This window comes from Meleagris gallopavo, chromosome 2, assembly GCF_905368555.1.
Source record: "Meleagris gallopavo chromosome 2, MGAL_WU_HG_1.1, whole genome shotgun sequence".
NCBI lineage: Eukaryota > Metazoa > Chordata > Aves > Galliformes > Phasianidae > Meleagris > Meleagris gallopavo.
The window spans coordinates 95545705-95567189 of record NC_139405.1 but is presented as its reverse complement, the minus strand read 5'-3'; the positions used below and the strand labels follow the sequence as shown (position 1 = coordinate 95567189).

The window sequence follows — 21485 nt, the reverse complement described above, 5'->3', positions numbered from 1 at the left end:
GCGAAGAACTAGTTTTCAAGAAACCTACGATACTGATTCTACCTCTGGTCATAGCATACCTTCTTTATTCAATCAATCCTATTAGCATAAATTACACTAACTCCTTTACACTTTGACAAAGATTATTAGAAATTAATGAGGAATGAATGTTAAATTAGTTCTAAGATTGAGCCATTAACCTTGAAGCCTCAAGACTACAGCCAAATTCTAGTTTTTGTTGTATACAGTAGGTAACATCAAAGTTTTTAGCAAATTTCTTTTCTTAACCCATGAGAAATCCTCCCATTTATAATTTCCTCCAGGCTAAACGTCAGTTCTTCTGCCCCCAATATTCACAGGGAAATCAAAACCAGGAGGTGTATTAAACTTCTTAAACTCATCAGCTAAATTTACAAAACAAAACTGATTTTACTATGCTTGAACAATGCTGAGTTGATTCAAATATGCATGTGTGGAGCAACCCTATTTTATTCAAAACAGCTCTTACTGAGCAGCTAAATTATTAGACGGTCACAAGGCAAAAAATGTCTATAGGTTACAAGTATTAACAACTGTATTCCCATTATAATTTTGCCTATAATCACAATAATTAGAAATAAGGGCAAAATCTGAGGTTTGACATCTGCCATCATGGTAAAATTCAGCAACACGTAGCTACACTGTAAGACAAGAGATTATCATTATAGAATCATTGCAAACCTGGAAGCAAAGGCGTCCAACATTGAACAGCACAAGAATACAAATTCCAAATTTAAACCTTGTTCTCAGTTATGACAGTAAAATATACAAAAATCCCCAGCTCCTGACTTAAAAGGATGCACGTTAGGCCTCTCCAAACACAGTATCGGTTGGTCACTAGTATTGCCTGACAGCTCTTGTTTTTTTGAGATAATGGGAGAACACAACAGGAGGCGCACAACTCAACAACAATCTCCTGGATAAAAGAGGCAAGAAACAGCATTGTAGATACTCTGCAATGAAATCAAAGGTGAAGGCAACTCAGCCGTACACAGCAAAGAAAGTAGACCAAAAAAAAAAATCCACCATCACCAAAAGAACCTTTAATTTCAAGGTAAATAGGCAAGCCATGAAATAAATAGGAATAAGAATAAAGTTCGTTCTGTATCTGGAAGAAGAACAAGAATCCATCTTGTTAAAATAATACGGAAGGCAGAGAAAATTTATGCCTGTAAAAAAGTAAAGCAGTATCTGATAAAATGAAGTATTTCACAAAGGATAGGCCTAGGAAATTTACACACAAGAAGCTTCAAGGAAATAACTGAGGAGCTCAGGAGTTCTCTGAAACACAAATGTTGTTTTTTTAAAATATCTTAAGAAATTCTGAAGATCAAAGGACACACAAAATTAATATTAAAAAATGTAAACGGGGAGATGCAGGAACTCTACAATGATTAGCCTGGCATGGATTCTGAAGAAAATAGTACAATGACAATGGGAAAAATGGGAGCTAAAAATACCCTGTCAGTCAAACAACTTTCATAAGGTCATAAGAGGAGAGAGCCAGCGGAAGCTTCAGCTCCAACAAGGAGATCTACAGGTGCTGCTTCTCTGAAAAGAGCATTCTCCTTATTTATGAAAGCTAGCTGATATAAGGGGAGCAAATAAATAAAAAGGCAGCAGAAATCCACACCTCAAACACAAAAACAGCTGCTCCACTGGAAAAAAAAAAAAAAAAGGCATGCAGAACAAAGAAGTAAAACACAACTGCCTTTAATACAATGGATACACATAGATACAAAAGTACTGCTAAGAATTAAGAAAAATAAAAATAAAAGTAAATAAAATCATAAGAACAGGAAGAAAATACAGTCTATAGACTGCTATAAAAGAAGAGAGCAAAGACTCGAAGAGTTTCACTGTAGAGAAGTTCATCTGCCAATGCTTGCAGCAAGCCTTTCACAATCAAAAGCAGAAAGAAACATAATAATGAAAGCTAGAGAAGATGTACGCATGCATGCGTGCAAGATATATACTCCTCCAACTCAAAAAATCATAGAATCACAGAATAAAACTCAGCACTGAAGAAGAACATTTTGAGAAGAGCTGAGGAGTCTTCCATCCTACTTGAGAATTACACTGTGATGCCTATTCCAACACCTAGCACTCCTTACTTGAGGGAAAGGAAGACTCAGATGAATTACACCTTTTCTTAGGGCACCAAATATATGCACTGCTTTTCAAGCTCCTCTTTTTCCTATCAAACCCAACATCAGATCATAAATACAAATGAAAATTTTTATTAAACTGAACACAATGGAGAACTGCCCACAATTACTGATACAGACAACAGATATCATTTTAATGCTGAATGATGAGCTATTAAGTGTGAAAGAAAGACAGTGTCAGGGAGAAGAAAGAGATAACAAAAGGCCTTCAGCGAGGCTGAAAAATAAGAATGGAAAAAATGAAGGAGAAGACACCATAAAAACACTTACAGGAATGAAATACATAATAAGGGAAAAAGTTTAAATGTATAGGGAAAAATCTGGTGAAGGCAGAGCAAATCACGGCAACTCAGTATCAGGAAGCAATGATGAAGAAATAAAGGATGAAAGTAGGTGAAGACATTTAAGATCAAAATTAAAACAAACCAGAAAATAAACTGATTTGAAGAGTCCTAGGCCACAAAGCATATCAATACTATTCTGTAAAGTGAAGTGTTCAGTGGTCCTCTCTGAACAGGACTGACCACAGTATCACAGAATTGTAGGGGTTGGAAGGGACCTCCAGAGATCATCGAGACCAACCCCCCTGCCAAAGCAGGTTCCCTACACCAGGTCGCACAGGTAGGCGTCCAGGCGAGACTTGAATATCTCCAGAGAAGGAGACTCCACAACCTCCCTGGGCAGCCTGTTCCAGTGCTCCGTCACCCTCACCGTGAAGAAGTTCTTACGCACATTCGTGCGAAACTTCCTATGCTGCAGCTTATGTCCGTTTCCCCTCGTCCTGTCTCCACGTACCACTGAAAAGAGACTGGCCTCACCACTATGGCCACCACACCTCAGATATTTATAAACCTGGATCAGGTCCCCCCTCAGTCATCTTTTCTCAAGGCTAAACAGACCCAGTTCACTTAGCCTTTCTTCATAGGGGAGATGCTCCAGGCCCTTCACCATCTTTGTGGCCCTCCTCTGGACTCTTTCCAAGAGATCCCTGTCTTTTTTGTACTGGGGAGCCCAGAACTGGACACAGTACTCCAGATGAGGCCTTACCAGGGCAGAGTAGAGGGGGAGGATCATCTCCCTCGACCTGCTGGCCATACTCTTTTTAATGCACTCCAGAATGCCATTGGCCTTCTTGGCCACAAGGGCACACTGCTGGCTCATGGCCAACCTGTCGTCCACCAGGACCAATGTTCACTGACCATCCATTCTCTCCTAGTCCTTCATCCCTTAGAAAAAAAACCTATTAACAGGTTTAGGAAGAAAAGAGCTATTTGAATGCCATAGGTGAGATTGAACGAAGGTAACTTCACCAAAGTCACACACACATCTGGCTCCTCGCCAAGCCTGGATACTCGTGCGTCTAAAATGAAGGCCATTCCAGGAGCTCTTCAGAACAACCGGATCTGAAAGCTATTTATGAGGCTACACCTATCCTGTTCCACACAGCACACACTCCAAACTGACGTGTCTGTTATCTTCAATACTTCGGTAAATCAAGTTGCACAAGAGGCATGGGAATCATCTGCTTACCTATAGACATGTAAGTTTGCGTGTGTGTCAATAACTTGAGAATCAAACCAAAAATTATTCCCAGGCACATAAAATAATAATGAAATATCAACCTGCAATCAAGAAGGAATTAAAAAAAAAAAAAAAAGAATTGGTGTGGTGCTTCACCAGAGGACAAATGCTATCAAAAAAAAAAAAAAAAAAAAGCTGAAATCAAATTAGCCACAGAGCTTTATATATACTACTACTGATACACAAGCTAGTTTTAAGTCCAACACTAGTAGGCTTTTAAAGGTAAATAACCTCTGCAATAAGGAAACAAAAATGATTTCCACCTAAAAGAGATGACTGTTCATCAAAGATGCGTTAACTACTGGCAAATGCCTTCAGATTATGAGCGATTAACTATAGTTAACTGAATTGCAAATAGGAAGAAGAAACCTTGATCTCCTCCATAAAAAAAGTCACCAAGAAAGAAAAAACCCAAATATTGTGGAGACTGCTATGAGTCTGCTTTAGCAAAAAGCTTTTTTTTCCCCCCCCACAGCAGAAGATGAACATTTCCTTTTCTTCTGCTGTCTTGGGAAGTTAGAAATTCCGAATTAAGAACTAAGCAGGAGCATCCTGCTACTGCTGCTGTTTGCCCCATGAACATACTTTTAGATAAAACCCACTTCTCAAATGCTAACTTTTAACACACATGATTTTAATAGAGGAAGGGATAAGCACAGTGGATGTGTAATGAAATGAAGGCTTAAAAAGGAGAGCAATGGCAAAAATGAATACGTATGGAAGATAACTAACTCATTTCCCATTTTACACAAAGCTCATGAATAAAGAACTTTTATCCTTCATAAAATACTTGTGAGATAGTGCTTATCTCCTGTTATGGCCTGACACATTTGTGTCCAGACAGGTGTCCAGAAACAGAAACCTTTGTGGATGGTTTTAAGCAAAGCTCACCCTGTGCTGAATGCAAAAATACAGAAAACACCCTTCTTATTATCTGTTCCATTACTAAATCCTGCATAATTTATTTGCCACCTACACTGAAGATGTGACAGAGAATACAAGGCATGCTACACCATTAAGATCACAGCACACTGGAGATCAAAAGGAATCCCTGGAGATCACTGAGCCCATCCCCTGCTCAAAGCAGGGCCAACTACAGTAGGTTGCTCAGGACCGTGTCCACTCACTCAGGCTTTGAGCATTTCCAAAGATGGAGGCTTCACAGTAGTTTTGGGCAGCCTGTTCCAGTGTTCAGTCACCCTTACACTATGTTAAAAAAAATATATATATATAAATAAATTAGAAAATCTTATGTTTAAATTAAAGCTCCTGTTTTTCCAAAACGTGCCCACTGAGTCTTGCCCATTGTTTCTGATGTTCAGCAAAAGGAGTCTGATTCCATCTGCACTCCTTTCTATTGAGCACTTACTCATTTTACTGCAATGAAGCCCCTGCTCAGGGATAAAAAACCTCTGCCCCCTCAGCCTCTCTTCCCAGATATAATGTTTTTTCACCACCTCCAACTCCTAAATTGCAAGCAAGACAACGAAATACCATCAGTGATATAGACTCCATCCCTGTATTACACGCAGCACTGAACTCACTGACTGGAAATGCTAAGACAAGCTATGTTCCATGCATTCAGTTCCAACAACTGAATGACAATGAGAGTAAAAAATGTTGGACATACACACACAACTATGTAGATAGAAAGCAGATGCAACTCACCTTGTAGTAACTACTGCATTTATTTTTTTAAAGCTCTAATAACTTCAACCTTCCACAAATTTAGTGTATGCTGGATACCTGGAAAATTGTTACTGAAAACAGGTTTTTAAGCCACTGAGAGCACTTATACCTATGGTGACTCTTACTGAGTTATAATTCATCTATGTTTAACTGATAAGATGGCAGCTTATTATGATTTTGTATCTTAAGCAACCATGTAACTACTACTTGATTAAAATTTGGGTTGCAGTCAGCCAGCACAGGACACAATTAAATTTACTAAAAAAATGGTTAAGAAAATAACAAAAAAACCCCAAACAACTATTGAATAACCTTGTGAAACAGCTATGTTTTTGAAAATATTCTCAGTTTGCATTCACCAGACTTGAAATGCAACAAATAATGACATGAATAACAAGGCATGTAAGATGCTTTAATGACCATAATTTGATAAAACGTTTTTCCACAGAATCAGAGAATGGTTGGGTTGGAAGGGACCTCACAGCCCACCCACCCAACCCCTGCCATGGGCTGGCTGCCCCCCACCAGCTCAGGCTGCCCAGGACCCACCCAAGCCGGCCTTGAGCAGCTGCAGGGATGGGGCACCCACAGCTCTCTGGGCAGCTGTGCCAGGGCCTCACTGCCCTGAGTAGATTACTTCCTCCTAACATCTAACCTAAATCTCCCTCTTGTTAGTTTAAAGCCATTCTCTCTTGTCCTGTCACTATCAGAGAAGATTTTGAGGATAACTGTCTACAGAATATCATATACAGAATACCAAGGAGAAAAGAACATAGGCCGTGCTTTGAGGATAGAATACTGCACAATCTGACTTCCTGCTCCAAGACACCTGGTCTCCTGAATATCTCAAAACTCAGATGTCAAAACTGGATACAGGTGGATAAACGATTGGTAATCTCTGTGTTGTAATGAGCAGTAAGATCGGTTCTGAAACATAAGATCTAGGAAACACCTTGATGTTTTCTTCTGCAATTTTCAGCCCAATCACGTAGTCAAAAATGTCTGGGATCCTCCCTGGGCAACTGGGATCTCCTTTCTGCAAACCAGACCTCCCATTCTGAGGTGTGGTACAACTCCTATGCTACAGCTCACGCAAAAACTTCAACTGGGATTTTTGTTTGTTTTTGATTTAGTTGGGGCCAAAACTCAAGTTCTATGTAACCACTTTGAGAGGCACAAACGCAAAGGATGAAGACGAAGGTTTTTTGGTAGTTTTACACAAATACCACGTAGCCCTCAGACATGAAACCAAATCCTATTTCTGAACTTTCCAACAGAAGTTGAGAAAAAGGTATTCCCAACAAATATTTACTGAATTTGTTTTAACTTAGGTAATTAGCCTAATTAGACTGGTTAACAATTAAAGCGCAGAGGGTCTCTGATTGCACTGCATTCTGCACAGACTCCAAGAATGTGAAACCTGAACTCTACAATGTAAGAATAGACTTAATCAATTTATTAGTACATTATTCAAAAATTAAAATACCACAAGATAAATTAACTGGTTGTTTGTTTTTAATCTATTATTTAAAGAAAAAAAAAAAAAAATACCTCAACACAAAAGATCCTAAGATCAAGGCCGTATAACTTCATCTTCTCTGGAAAGTGCTGATAAGCATTGAAATATGGAATATGACCTTCAACAACAAACCTGCGTAAAAAAGCGAACACAAATAGCAGTTAGCACAACAAAAGCATGTTTGTCCTACAGTTAATCCATGTATCAATTTCTGGTTCAAAACAACGTCTGTATTATACTGCCTAAGCAATACTATCTGAATTCCACACCCCTAAATGCTCCACAGGATGAACATCAGCTCCATCCTTTAACAGGCCTTTAAATTCAAGCTCAGCTATGACTGACAAATGGTGATGTCACCACAGCAAGCTTACAATCAGCAGCCTCACATACAGTTTGTTCTGCACATTCTTCAGCTCCTGTGTTTTTGAAACTGCTTTCTTTCTTTCTTGTCTTTCTTTCAAAACGTTAATGCTGTAGGTAAATTTTACAAAATGAAGATGAAACACTTTCTGCTGTGAGTGAGGCAACAGTGGGGGGGGGGAGTCAGAGAATTATGGACACACACCCAGAACCACAACTCTGATAATTACATTCTGTAATCTGATTAAGAAAAAAAATATAATTTCAGTGAGAAATTATTTTGCATGCTAATAAAATCCAAATTCATTTATTTCGCATTTGCACCCAAATAATGCATTTTTCACTAAAAACTGACATGTAGTTTACAGTAGTATTTTGGATTTTTTTTTTCCCCCAGATCCTTATTGTGGGATTCAGCAACAAATAACAAGACACCAGCACCTCCAAACCCTGTGCTTATCCAATACTGATGCTCACAACAGGCAAAGCAAGCACTGCTCAAGCCTGGAGCTTCATGACAGAACGGGCACTGCTCTCGTTCCAGATTAAAGCCTACTGACAACCCTTCATAGGGCTCAGAACTGCCTTCCTGGATTACTTTTCTTCAGAATTTGAGTAATAATTTAGATCAGACTAAGTTAACGCTTCAAACAGACCAGACCGTTCTTTAAATGGTATCAGATCTGAAAACAATTTTCTACCCTGCACCAGCTGTGCCTTCTTTCTGCACAACATCCCTCTGATCTTGCTACACAGACTGGCAAGGTCTACAAACTCCTACAGTATTGGTAAAGCCAGGCTCTGCATCTGCTCCCAGCAGAGGACAGGACCTGCACACCCTGATCACCAGAGTCCCCTCCCAGCAGCTGACCAAGTTCCTCATAGCGCACAGCCATCTGTCACTGCCACTCACATTGTGTCTGGAGAACAAAACAAGACCAAGGCAGAACAATGTCCTCCCTGACAGAGCGCTCACCTCTCCCCTCACGCACGGCAGGGCACAAACCCACCTTTTCTTTTCCACTACAGCATCTTCATCACTCCTTGCTGGATATTACAAAGTACATGTAGGGAAACTGATTAAAATTCTGTGTTAAGAGCCAGTTACTACAACTGGCAATGTGTGCTGCCCCACGTGCTTGCTGAGGTTACCACCCAGACCCAGCACCCGCTGTGTGCTTGCCACCATGCCTCATGTGCTGGGCAGCTGCCCGGCAGCTCTGTGGCTCTGTGCAGTCAAACTGCAATAAACCGAACAACTTCAGCCTGAGGAATGGTTTGACAAAATGGACTGAAACAACCAAAACCATGACTAGTTGTACTTCCCTCCTCCTGTTCCAGCTGTGTGCTCCTGGAGCTTACCATTATCTTCCACAAATTTAACTCACAGGAGCAGCAAAAACGTCCCTGTGACCCTACTATCAGAAGGAAAGAAGGCTGTCATCTAACAATCAGAGACTAACAGGCAGCTCCCACAAGTGCCACAACTGGCTTTGCAGTGCCAGGAGGAGGGAAGCACACAAGCGGCTCAGCTGACTGCAAGCACCGACACCTGGTAAGGAGCACTCACAAAATTAGCTGCCAGATCTGAGAGGTGGCTCCAAGAAACTGAGAGCAGCAACTCCTGAGCAAGCACAGCACCAGCTGGAGGACAAACAATCAAGGCACAGGGTGTGGTGTGGCCTCGATTTCAGCTAAGCCACCCGTAACAGCTTGCTGCCTCCCAAATGGGAAATCCCACCCTCCCTGCTGCCCTCTGCATCACACTCCTGCCTCCTCCCTGCTGACAAAAGCACTTGTGTCACTTCTACTGAGGACTAGACTGAAAACAGTCTTTTGTTTTCTAGGGTTTGACTTAGACAGATTTCCAGACTGCTGACACTATTGCCAGCACAACGTGGAAAGGGATCGTGTTGAAGCAAATTACACGGCACTAAAACGCCCACTGAAACTTTCTTCTGCAAAATTAGTTTTCTGATCTGCTTTCAGCTAATGTATCAACAGCTGGGTGAATGCTAGCACCCAGCACAAGAGAAAACAAGCAGTATCTATGATGAGGCAATACAAGAGACAAACAACGCCTACAAAAGTGGTGGTTGTGTGTTTTTGGTTTTTTACTCTTAAAAGTTCTCACTAACTTGGCTTTACCACGTCAAAGCACTGCAACTGCTGAAAAAACAATGACGACACCTATCCTAGCCTGAAATTACTGTCTCTGTGCAAAAAACATGCTCTTCTCTCAGGTGGAAAGCTGTTTCTATTTTTCAAAAATCCCTGAAACAGCATAAATACTCTGCTGTGAATGCAACATGCCAATGATTCAGGATTTTAACACTTATTGTAAAAGCCTGGATTTGAAACGGAATTGAGAGTAGTTTAACTGCCTGCTGTTCTTCCAGCCCTGTCATTTAACAGATGGGTGATCAAAACACAAAGTTGTATCAGTGAAGTGCCTGAATGGCCCATACAGCGCACAGCACATGTGCTTTTAATTACAGCAGCATACATTAGTCAGGGCTAAGTGCAAAGAAAATCCTGCATACTACAAGGAAACGATGCATCTGTTAAAGCCACACAGCAATGCCACAAACTGATTACAAGTTCAGTCTTGCCGGAGTAGCCAGGTATAACCTCATTTGAGAAGCAATAGTTCTCAGCCTCTCGAAGCCTAGCACCTTGATTTTCTTCTCCCTCCACAAAATCCCCATTTTATTAATTAGTTAAAGAATACACTGCATGTAGAGAGAGCGTTGTGAGATTACTCACAGTGGAAAAGGATTTACTATTATGCGGACTAGAGCAGAAGGTTGTTAAAATGTTATTTTTAAACCAAAAATGTCCCTTCCAGAGGAGGTAATTGTAGTGTTTTTCTGCTAAGTGTGTCAAGTAGCAAGGAGGAGTGTATTTTTGGTGTAGTAAATCCTTTAAAACTTGGCAGGTTGCCGCAGTGTGGTGCCTAAGCATGTGTCACAAGGGAGGAGCGGGAGTCAGCTGACTGCAGGCAGGGAGAAAACCAAACTGAGGACAAAAAACAAGGCAGCACAACTGTAATTCAGATGGTTTAAATAACACAATTTGCTTACAGAGACTTTAAAGGTAATGCTGAATATTTCATGTTTTCATCTCTGCTCTGTTGCTATTTTGATCTGTATCTCAGCACATGCAAAAATGTTAGCGTTGTCTGAATTTTGAGCTTAAATATTCAGCCGTCAGAAAACAAGAGTTTGATGATAGTTCATGCAGTTTAGAATTCTCTCCCCTTCTTCATCAAGCCTGTGAAAGGCAAAGACTTTAAGGGTAGGGAGGGAAACATGATAATGTAATTACAGTCTCCTACAACTATTGAAAACTTTGCAATACAAACAGCATTCTTTTAAACATCACTTTTTGCATTTAATTCACTTCTTATGTTCAGTGCATTTAAAGTCACCGAATCATTCTGATCCCCCACTAGATTCATGGCCTTATATAGAGTCTATTAAACCCATACGATGTCCCTAATTAAATGATACATTCTTTCAAATCATCTGAATTCAGTTTCCAGTTATTAGTTTCTGATTATGCTTTTCTCTGCTGTATTTGGTACCTGATTTTTATTTATTTATTTTTATTTTTTTACAAAGACAAAGGATGCTCTCCAGGTTCTGAATTTTCTTGGATCTTTTCTGCAGTCTCCAGATTTTGAAGGCTCAAACACAACAATACACCATTAATATGGAATCAACACAGTCCATCTAAACTACTGCATTCAATTCTGACTTAAATTGACATTCATAGCTTTTTGTTTTTGCCTTCTTACTGAAGGTTGGTTTTGATTTCTGCTGTTTATTAACCTACTCAGTATTTACTTCTGTACTGCAGGGTACTTACTCTGAATTCTGAATGGCGTGCATGTTGCTGAACATTTTAAAAGCATCTTTTATACAACAGCATATCCAGTTATGCAAACATGCAACAGTTTGTGTGATTGTGATTGATGAAGGCAACAGCCATCTCCTGAACTTAAATCAAAGGATTAAACATCAGTTTAATCAGTTTAGTGTACCCAGTATTAATTGCTATAGTTCAAGACCTACAAACCTCTCTTGCCACAAAAGTACTTTTCATCGCTCTCAGAAAGCTTGTACAAAGCTAGCAAAGCGCAGGGCTTTGGCATCCAGAGAGGCATATCAGGCACTGGGATAAACTCACCTTGCATTAAACCTTCAGCAGCAATACTAGTTATATCCATCACAAGTATTGCCTTGCCTTTTAGTCCACAGGTTATATACTTGAAAAAAAAAATAAATAAAATTCAACAACTGAAGCCCATCTTATCAACTGAATCTTGAATCACTTTTTCCTTTTTCTGTCCAAGTGCAATTTGATCTGCCCGCCTACAGTTTCTTGATCATTTTGGCAAAAAGAAAAAGACATTTTCCCCATATTTCCAGAAATGGATACTATTTCAACAACGGTTAAAAAAAAAAAAAAAATCAGCATACAAAAGGTCTTACAGAGCAGCGCTAAGAATTTCTGAATGTAAGCTGCTTTGGTCTGATTTAAAATATTTATTGCTACCAACAGAAAAAAATTGACAGCTTAATCCTTTAAGAAAACAAGGAATATATTCCTACCCACATCCTAGGGGGGAGAAAACTACATTGTCAGTAATAGCTTGACAATCCCCATATTTAGCATCAAACTATAGCATTATGTTGTTTTATATCTACAGTATTAAAAGCTCTTTATTCTGAACTCTGATGATTACAGATACAAAGATATAAAGACAAAGAAGAACTCACTATATTAATTTCCGAGCCCCACTCCTTTACGTGAAGCTACTTAGTTACCTTCCAGATCTCTGTATACTGCTGGCATTGTTTGCATGATGACACTGACGCAAGTCCCAGGGAACATTTACTCATTTAGTTTTGGCATGCTGACAACAGCAAAAATAGCAAAAATGCGACCATGCCTACCACTCCAGTGAATCTAAAGAAATTTCAAAGGAGAAGGACTAAAAGCTTCTTTAGCTCCTAAACCTTCTTGGCAGGTCTTTGAGCTTCAGAGCAAACAACGGAAGAGAATGTTCTCATGAAACAGCTGCACAAATTCTTCTGTCGGAGCATAGTTATGGATACCAAACATAAGGGACTCCTCACTGAACAAATTAGTAACAAGGTAACAGTAAAGGTCCCATTAAAAAAAAATATTAGTTATAAAAGCAACAACCATCTCAGCAGAGACCATTCATACCTTAAGAGCTCAGATAACGTCATTGGTTCTTTCAGCCACAGTAATGCCATGTAACAAAACGAAAGGGTCATTGGCATTGACATCCTCAATTTCTCCTTTCGGTTCTTCCTTACGTACAAGCTACCATCTACTGACCCAGAGCATACAGAGGTGCTTTCTTTGGTATATGTTAAAAACAGAAGAGAAAAAAAGTAATTGATACAACATACACACAATCCATAGGGTACAGAAAACAAGACAAAGGAACATACAGGTACTATTGTTCAGCAACTAATAACATTTCCAAATCATTACTCTGCAGTTGTCTGATAGTCAAGGTACTTTTACTGCTAAACAGCTTCATTCTAATTTATTCATTTGCCATTATATGAGACAACAACCTGTCCCCTAAACAGCCATCTCAGTTGAAATACTGGATCACATGAAAAGAGACCTCATTCAGAAACCCATAAAAACAGAACCTTTTCGTCTCTGGACCTTTTGGTGGGATTGACACTTACAGCTTTTCAGAAGTCTGAGTTTAACCACAGTCATGAGCTGGAAATACTATTTTCCATTTGACAGATAAGGGAGCAGTGGAGAAATGAGGAAAAATTCTATGTGCTTAAACCAACACCTTGGAGATGGGGATTAGAACACAGTTTTAAGCTTCTGCATTGTCACAGCTTTAACAAGAACACAATCTACACTGCAAAGACTTTACTGAAGTTAAGGTGTGTATCCATCTGCCATAAAGTAGGTTGTTGGGTTTTTTTAATTTAAATTCAATTAAAAAAAAAAACAAAAAACTTGAGAACACAGAAGTATCAAATGGTAAAGAAGGTTAAAGAAAACCAAAACGAACCACAAAACAACCAAACCTTCCTATATTCTTACTGAGATGAATCACTAAACAGAGAGAAGAGCAATGAGAAACTTAATTTATGGGATTGACTTTGAGTTAGGAACCTTTTCAGCAGTGAAACCTGGGAGATCAGGGAAGGAGGAACAAAACCTGAAAAGCTCTTCTTCCCTACATCATGAATATGCCAGGATAAACGAAAATGTTTCGTTTCTAAAGCACACCAACACAAAACATCAACTCTGACTCTGTAGTGACTATCCCACAGTTTCCCAGCCTGGGCAGAAAGTGTGAAGTCTGATGCACAGCTGGGAGCTGCTGGGTCACAGCGAGCAGCCTGAGCAGGGAGCTGGGCAGCCCCGTGGTTAAGTTGGTAGGTGAAAGCCAGGTTTGTGAGGTGGCAGCAGGCAGAGGTCTGGCACCCACTGTCACACTGGAAGGCAGAACCGCAGGTATTGTGTTTCTGAGTCAGAATTAGTCTTTGATGCCACCTACTGGCTCCTCAAAAGAGGGACAGCACGCAGGGGACAGACTAGATGAGAGGATCCTAAGATGACTGTTGCGTATAGGTGTGCTGGAGAATAAAGGCAGCAGCCTTCAGTTAATCTTTTCAATCAACAGTTTCACCTTTTGCATGGATACATGTGCTTAGGCAGCTTCACGACTGCAGCTTCATTATTAATTTCACATTCAACTCAATTTAGAATAATCCTCATTATATTTGTGGCTTTAATGATAGCACAATTTCCTTTTATTTCTTGTAGCTTACGCAAGACATGACAACATACAATTACACACATCTAATAATTTAAGAGTTTAATAGGCTTCCCTGGTAATATCTCAGCACTATACTCAGTGGAATTTGCTATTATCCCTATACAAAAAATAACCAAAAAATAATAAAACAAAAAAAACCCCACAACAATTGCATGTTGGAGCAGCCTTTTAGGAGAGCGTTGAGGTTTCCAGTCTGTAGCAATAACTCAGTAGAAATGGCACTAAGAGGAAATGAATCAATCTTCACCACAATTTATGGTCTTACTAGAGCACATCTAGTATTACTTGTATCAAATTTCAATATAGTAAATAATTGCTGTGCTTCTTTGACTGCTCCAGAATATGCTTTTACTGTCACTGAGCTCTTATCTACTTCAAAGGCTTTTAGTGAAATAGGTATGACTACTTAATCTGTTCTCCAAAACAACAGACCAAGGAGAACACATTAAATTATGTCCTATCTTAATGCTGACTTTTAAACATATAGGAGGCACAACTCCTAAAAAAGAAAGGAGTTCCTTTAGACATCTGAAAGGAAAGAATTCAACTAAGTATTTTCACTAGAATTTTTTCACTGTGTTCTTTCCTGCTTAAGACTTATTTGTAAAACACCCTGAATCTGCTGTGTATGACCATACAGAGACTTTTTACCTGCAAATCTTAACATTTTAGTATATTAGAATGAAAAGTGCTTGCATTATGTTCTCAAAAGTTTGTGTCGCTAATCTTGCCCCGTTTTCCCCTCTCTAATCCTGTTCAAGAGTTTTGAAGTTTCTTAATATTTCTAACTGCTGTAGCTCAAGTTTCTCATTCTGTTTTCATTTCTGGATTGTATGAAATAAAGAGAAAAATACAGAAGGACAAGATTATATTATTTGGATGATAGACAGACAATATCATAGAAGAACAGAAGTAGAACATAAAGAGGACCTCATAACATGGAATAGCAAACACTGAAACTGACAAAGAAGGAAAAGACAAAGAATCAAGCATATAAGAACAATCAGAAACTCGAAGTGCAAGCAAAAACGTTCAAATATGCTTTGAGTTGTATTTCCATTGTCAGACATCACAGCACTGCCTGAAATTATACTTGCCCACTAACACCAAAGATTCCAATTTTCTGTAATGTTTTAATTAAAATGTTTAGAATTCTGTCAATGTTTTCAAGCTCATTTCTGAACAGAAAGGAGAAGCTGAAGGAATGATACAAGATTTTGCATGAAAAAGGCTATAAGGATAGTAAACATAATGCAGGACAAGAGAAACAGAAGTACCAAAAACACTGTTAAGAAAAAAAATAGAAAAATACATATAGGACAGAAAAAAAAACCACAACGTGAAGAACAAAAAGGAAACGAGAGAATCAACTCTTGTTTTTAAAATAGAAGTTAGGACTTGTTAGGAACATGTAGCTTTGCAGATAAAATAGCTTTTTCTTTCCTCATTTCAAACAGGATGCATGGGGCAAATGGCTATAAGATATAACTTCTCTCTGCATTTCCAGGACATGTTCAACTTTAGAGGGAAAAAAAAAAAAGAAGTTTTCTGCTACAGATAGAATATAAAATACCTCTGTGGCAAATAGGATTGAAAACTCTACACTTTCCAGCTACGTATCAAAAAGTCCTTCCAAATAATTCTACACAAATACACCCAAGTCGTGTACAAGAATGTTTTCCAGATACCTCACTTCATTGCTCCTACCTGAGACCTTGCCAACTGATGAGGCATAGCTGCAATCTGTCTGTAGATCCCCATCACTTTCAGAGACAGATAAAAAATGAAGCAGGCTAGGTTGCTCTGGTTCACTGTCCATATCTGTACTGCTATCACATACCTGTTTTTTGTAAATAAGACACAGTATTATCTACTGTTAGTTACTCTTTTAATCTGAATAAAACCAAATAGAGCATAACAGATAGAAGATCTAGTACACTAAGTTGAAACCCAAGCTGTTCACATATTTACCTGCTCTATGAATCACCAGCACGTAAAGAAACCTTGAAAAAAAATTTTCTTTGTGATTCTGTTACATCTCAATCACCTACAATGACCAGAGAGGAGGTAATTTATAGAAGCAAAGTTTAATGAAATAAGTAACTTCAGGAGACTGGGCATGTGGTATTCCATTTAGAAGATATTCTCATTGGAGTGAGATTAATGTGAGTTAGGTAGGCAGCTTAAAGAAAGTTTTTTGTTGTTACTCTTTAAAAAAGATAACTAACATCTCATAGGATCTGAGCTTTTCACTTACTGATAATGCCTTGATAGTTTCACCAGCTGGTCTGTTGCAATATGCCTGTTGGCTCTTCTGAAGGTAACGCCTCCAAAAGTTGCATAGAATTTCATCCTGGTAAATACAAATGGACAGCAATTAGTACAAGGTTTAGAAAACCATTCATTTCTGAGAAAACAGAATGTAATTGCTAACTCAGGAACCTACATAATATTCTAGCTCTGATTTCAATACTTTCAGTTTTTAATTCATGTTTTATAACTATGAGGAAAATTAAGTTTGTTCAGGTGCGCTCAATATATATATTTTTTTTTAAGAGAGGGATTTGATTGACCCAAAAAATTATAGTATCATTAAATAACACCCCTGCTGCACACTCACAGTGTGCACAACTCACAGTTTGTAGGATTCAAACCGATTTCTACATACCTTCATTTGTGGACACACTCCTAATGCTTCCAAAGCTTCAGCTTGTTGCTTTAGTACCAGCTGAAAGCCTTCACAAACATACCACTCCCAGCCTTCATCTATTAAAAAGAGAGTGTTTTTTAAACCTTAAGCAAGGTATTTTCACTTAATATTCTGTTATCTTGTACCAGGACAGAGACATATCTCTATGAAATAACTTCAGATACGAGAACAAAGACCATTACATTGAATATTCCATTAACTTCCACTTACAGGCTTAAGAAAGAAGAAATATTACTGAAGAAGTGATGTTCTAACCACATTTCCAAATACTAATATATTTCACTATCATTTCTAACACGGCATTTGTAAATGAGGAGAGAGTTGCCTAGTGACCGGTTTTAAAGTAGGACCTGTTGTTGAAAAAATGAGATGTCTTTTCTTCCCTATCTTGAGCATGAAAAACTGGAACACATTACACTGCAGTACTTCATCAGGCAGATATTAAAATATATATATATAAATCACCGTGTTCTTCACCACTGTCTCTCATGGAATCATACAGGTTTAACTGAAAGTTTCTCAGACATTCAGAGCTCTTATCATACCTCAGCATAAGATGAATTTCCTAAGGCCTGCTCCAATCTATTCACTGTTTCCTCAGACTCCATTTTATTTATTTTCCACCATACCTCTCCATATTTATAAATCCTTTCCACATGCTCTTGGTCTAAAAAAATGTGTCTGTAGCTCCCAACTCTCTCTGCATTCACTCATAGCTGTTATTATTTTTCCTTCTAAGATGATGAGATGCAAGGTGTGATTGGAAGTTATCTGCCCCAAGTTACTCCTGTGCATTAAGGATGCTGGCTTTACCTGTTAACCACAGATACAGCTTAATCCTGCACATGTATGAAAATAAACTGTCATAGCCTCGTGCAACTGCACTTGCAGAGGGGACTGTATGAAGCTAAGAAGCATGGGGGATTGCTAATAACAAGCTCAACGTGAGAAGTAAAAGGCACAAAGTCCCAGCACTGACTTTTGAAGCAATGCAGGAGAAAGGCAGGTGGAGGTGTTAAGGCCTTTCTTCACTCCTCCCTTCAACTTCCCACAATTGTTCTTTTCAAAGGAATGTAGTCATCTCCTGCCACTGCAGTACAGTGAAGATAGGTCAGCTCCTCAGAGATGAAGATAGCCCTGTGCTTCATGTAGCACTGTAATGCATTTTTGCTTTTTGAAAGTGGCCACAATAGCAAAACAACTCTCCAGCCATCAGTACACATACACAGCTCCAGCAGCAACTCTACTATAACATGCAAAGCATATCACCATATATAATGACCACTGCTCTTTTGAATCATGAAATTAATGCAGAGTGACTTGGGATAAAATATGTATCACCAAGCTATCTCAGACTAGCTACTTTAATTGCACAAAATCCCATCCCCTTAAATCTCTGCGTAGCTTGCCCCATAGGACAAGCTGGACGCACATTTTCAGAGTGGGACCATTGCCACATTTCACTTACACACACACATTGCTCTTTTGTGACATTCATCACAAGGAAGGAACAGAGGGATCACCACATCTGAATGAACACCATGCACCATCTTCAGTGAGCAGCAGCCTGCATAAATCCAAGTGGCAGAAACACCAAGCCTAACCAAGCACAACATCCACCAACTTCATGGAAGCCACCTGTGCCTCTGGAACTCACTGAGGCTGCTCAAGGCTCTGGCATTGTGTGGAGATGCATTACATTCCTGTTCTTGGTCCTTTTTAGCTATCTGCTTTCAGCCACAGTTGAATACAATGTGCTCAGCAAATCAGTGCATCCACTCTTACGCAGAATAGAGAGTTTTATGTACGTACCAGTTTTTTTCTGACTTCTAGAGCCTTTGGAGATTGTCTGGATTCTTGCATTAGGAATAACATCGGTGCTTACAACTTCTCGAGTTCTCTGCAAAATAATAACACATCTTAGCAAGGAAAATGCCAGACCTAATTTGCATCAATCGCCCCCATCATAAAACGTAATGGAATTACTTGTTCTGTTCTCTTAAAACAGACAAATATTTTATTCAAAATTAGCAAAAATAGATTATTACTGTCCTGGACATACAGCTGTCACATGTCAGTGTGTCACAGCGGTGCCGTGCTGCAGCACAGCAATATCCAGGCAGTGGTGTTAGGGCACCCAGGTCACACCACATAGCATTTTTATAACCTAAAAACCAGGACATTATCAAAATAAAGCAGTCTATAGGCCTATTTTTACCTCAATAACATTGTGACAAGTTCTGCAATAAAATCTGCCTCCATCAGTAAGACCCCAGTTTACTTCTGAACACTGTGCACAGCGCTCATCAAAACCTCCCTGAAAGGAGAAAACAAATAGTTTCACAGGCTCAAGTACAGCAGATAACTCCCAGCCAGGCTACTGCATAGCTTTCAGGATTAGCTACAGAAAAGGCATGTCCCTGAGGTGAGTTGATGCAGACAACGGGTAGCGGCAGTGTTCGCTGTTAGCTCGTCCCAGACAACAACGTGCAAGCTGGCAAGCACCAGCACGTGAACTTCAGTATAACGGGAAGCTGGTAACTAAGTCAGTGCCCCAATAGTCCACCCATCAGAAATAGGAAGGGAAATAGAGGCCTGGAGATGAAAGAACGAAATCTCCAGAACAGCGCAAAACACGTGGAAGAAGCCTGCGCAACGCACGGAGAGCCGTGCCCGGGGAAATCTGAGGGGGGAGGAGAGAAGAGGGAAACCCACAGAAGCAGAAGGAAAGGAAGCGCTTCTACAGCCCCACGGGCGTGCCGGGCAGCTCCGCGCTCAGGCCGGGCCCCAACCCCGACACCGGGCCTGGAACGCCGCCGGGGCCTCACCCACCCCAGCGCCGGAGCCCGCAGCCCGTCCCCCGCCCGCAGCCACCGAACGACCCGCGGGGCAGCGCCGCCCACGCGGCCGCGTTCCGGCCCAGCAAAACCGGCCGCTCCCGGAGTCGCCCGCCCCGCACCGCGTCCTCCTCGTCCATGCCGCTGAGCGCCGGGCAGCCGCCCCGGGATCCCACCGTGGCAGCCGCGCCGAGCGCCCGCGCCGTCGGTCGGCCGGGAAACGGCAGCCCCGGCGCTTGCGTTCCGGCCCTGCCCGGCGGCCTCGAGCGGTCTCTCGGGGGATGCGGTCCCCGCGGCCCGTCAGCGCCGGGCCGGGCCGGAGATGGGAGGACGGGACGTGGGGCTTCTTCACTGAGTGGACGTAGGGGCTTCATAGAGTCACATGAGTTGAAAGAGACCACTAAGATTGTCTCGTGCAACCACCACCCAGCCCCACCGTGCCCACTGACCGCGTCCCTCAGTGCCACATCTCCACATCCCTTGAGCGCCTCCGGAGTCGGTGACTCCACCACCTCCCTGGGCAGCTTGTGCCAGTGCCTCACCGCTCTTTCTGTGAAGAAATGTTTCCTAATATCCAATCTAATTTCTGAGGAAACATTGGGAACTTCACAAAGGGGATGAGGATGTTTCATTTTTGGGGAGACATGGGAGCTTTACTATGGGAACATTGAGGTTTCACCTCTGAGGGGACGCAGGAGCATCACAGAGGTTACTTACATGGAGGCTTCACCATGACTTTCATGGATGGATCACAAGGAGCTTCACCAAGGGGCTTCACCTCTGAAGGTACGTGGTCCCAGAGGGGATGTATGCCCCTCCACCACCATGCCTTTCTGCTGAGCATCCTCAGATCACCCTGGCCATACCAGTGCCCTACCTAACATCCTGCCAAAGATGTTGGAGGGGGACTATTGCTGCCCTCGCAAAAGGAGAGCAAAACTCATTTAACTACGTAAAGCACTTGAGGATCCTTGAATGAGGGAAATGATGATCTGAAATTTGCTTTCAGTTAGAAAAAAAACTAAACACCAAACTTCCAGATCTTGATGTAGGTCTCTAATTTCTGCTACACTAATAATGATGTCTAAACACAGAGATCTGTTATTGCAATGAATTTGCCCACAAAATTGGAGAACAGGTTTAGGTTTAGACCCCTTTAAAAAAAAAAAAAATTCCACTGACTGCAAGCATGGGAAAAAATTAAAGCTAAAATATACATGGAAAAAGGTGAGGCTCCCTTGACAGCTGTGGTTACATTGATGTTGGAGGATATGTACAGAGCTAGAGGGGAATTGTTTATGTTCATGAAAAAAAGTTATTACTCATACCAACTGTGATCTTTTTTCAGTGTGGGATGAACATTTGTAACACCCATTAGAGGGAATTATGCATATAATTCTTGACATGATAAAAAGCTGATCGTCGGCCTCACAGAAATGTGGCTAATACTCTGATGAAACAGATCCTACTTGTTATATTAATTTCCATATTTTTTGTTTGCGAAAATACAGTTCTGGGAAAGCAAGACCTTTTCGTGTGGAGTTTGATCTTTTTGTAATGAGTTTCTAAGATGAAATGCCATCTTGAAAAAAAGCAGAGCAGCTCTGTATATGGTAAACCAGGAAGGGCTGTGTCCTGGTTAGAAGAGGTAGCCTTCCTCCTGCTAGGAGCTGGGCTCGGGTTTGGAGTCACTGTGTGAATGAGCAGGCCGCTCCATAGATTTAACTCAACTGAAGAGCTCACT

The 21485-nt window shown here is 40.5% G+C and overlaps 1 protein-coding gene across 2 annotated transcripts in view; it reads right to left on the bottom strand.

Annotated features, from left to right (window-relative positions):
* Nucleotides 1–20052, bottom strand: part of TAF1B (TATA-box binding protein associated factor, RNA polymerase I subunit B) — a 45947-nt gene extending 25895 nt beyond the window's left edge. The window contains exons 1-8 of one of the 2 annotated variants that reach the window (XM_085217999.1): nt 19864–20052; nt 19123–19221; nt 18717–18804; nt 16863–16960; nt 16452–16547; nt 15902–16034; nt 12577–12733; nt 7008–7107 (exon numbers count right to left, since the gene is read on the bottom strand). In XM_085217999.1, coding sequence (XP_085074125.1) covers nt 7008–7107; nt 12577–12733; nt 15902–16034; nt 16452–16547; nt 16863–16960; nt 18717–18804; nt 19123–19221; nt 19864–19881 — 789 coding nt within the window. In that variant the 5' untranslated portion in view covers nt 19882–20052. The remainder of the gene's footprint in view (nt 1–7007; nt 7108–12576; nt 12734–15901; nt 16035–16451; nt 16548–16862; nt 16961–18716; nt 18805–19122; nt 19222–19863) is intronic. The other variant, XM_085217998.1, reaches the window with a different exon arrangement.
* Nucleotides 20053–21485: the final 1433 nt, after the last annotated feature.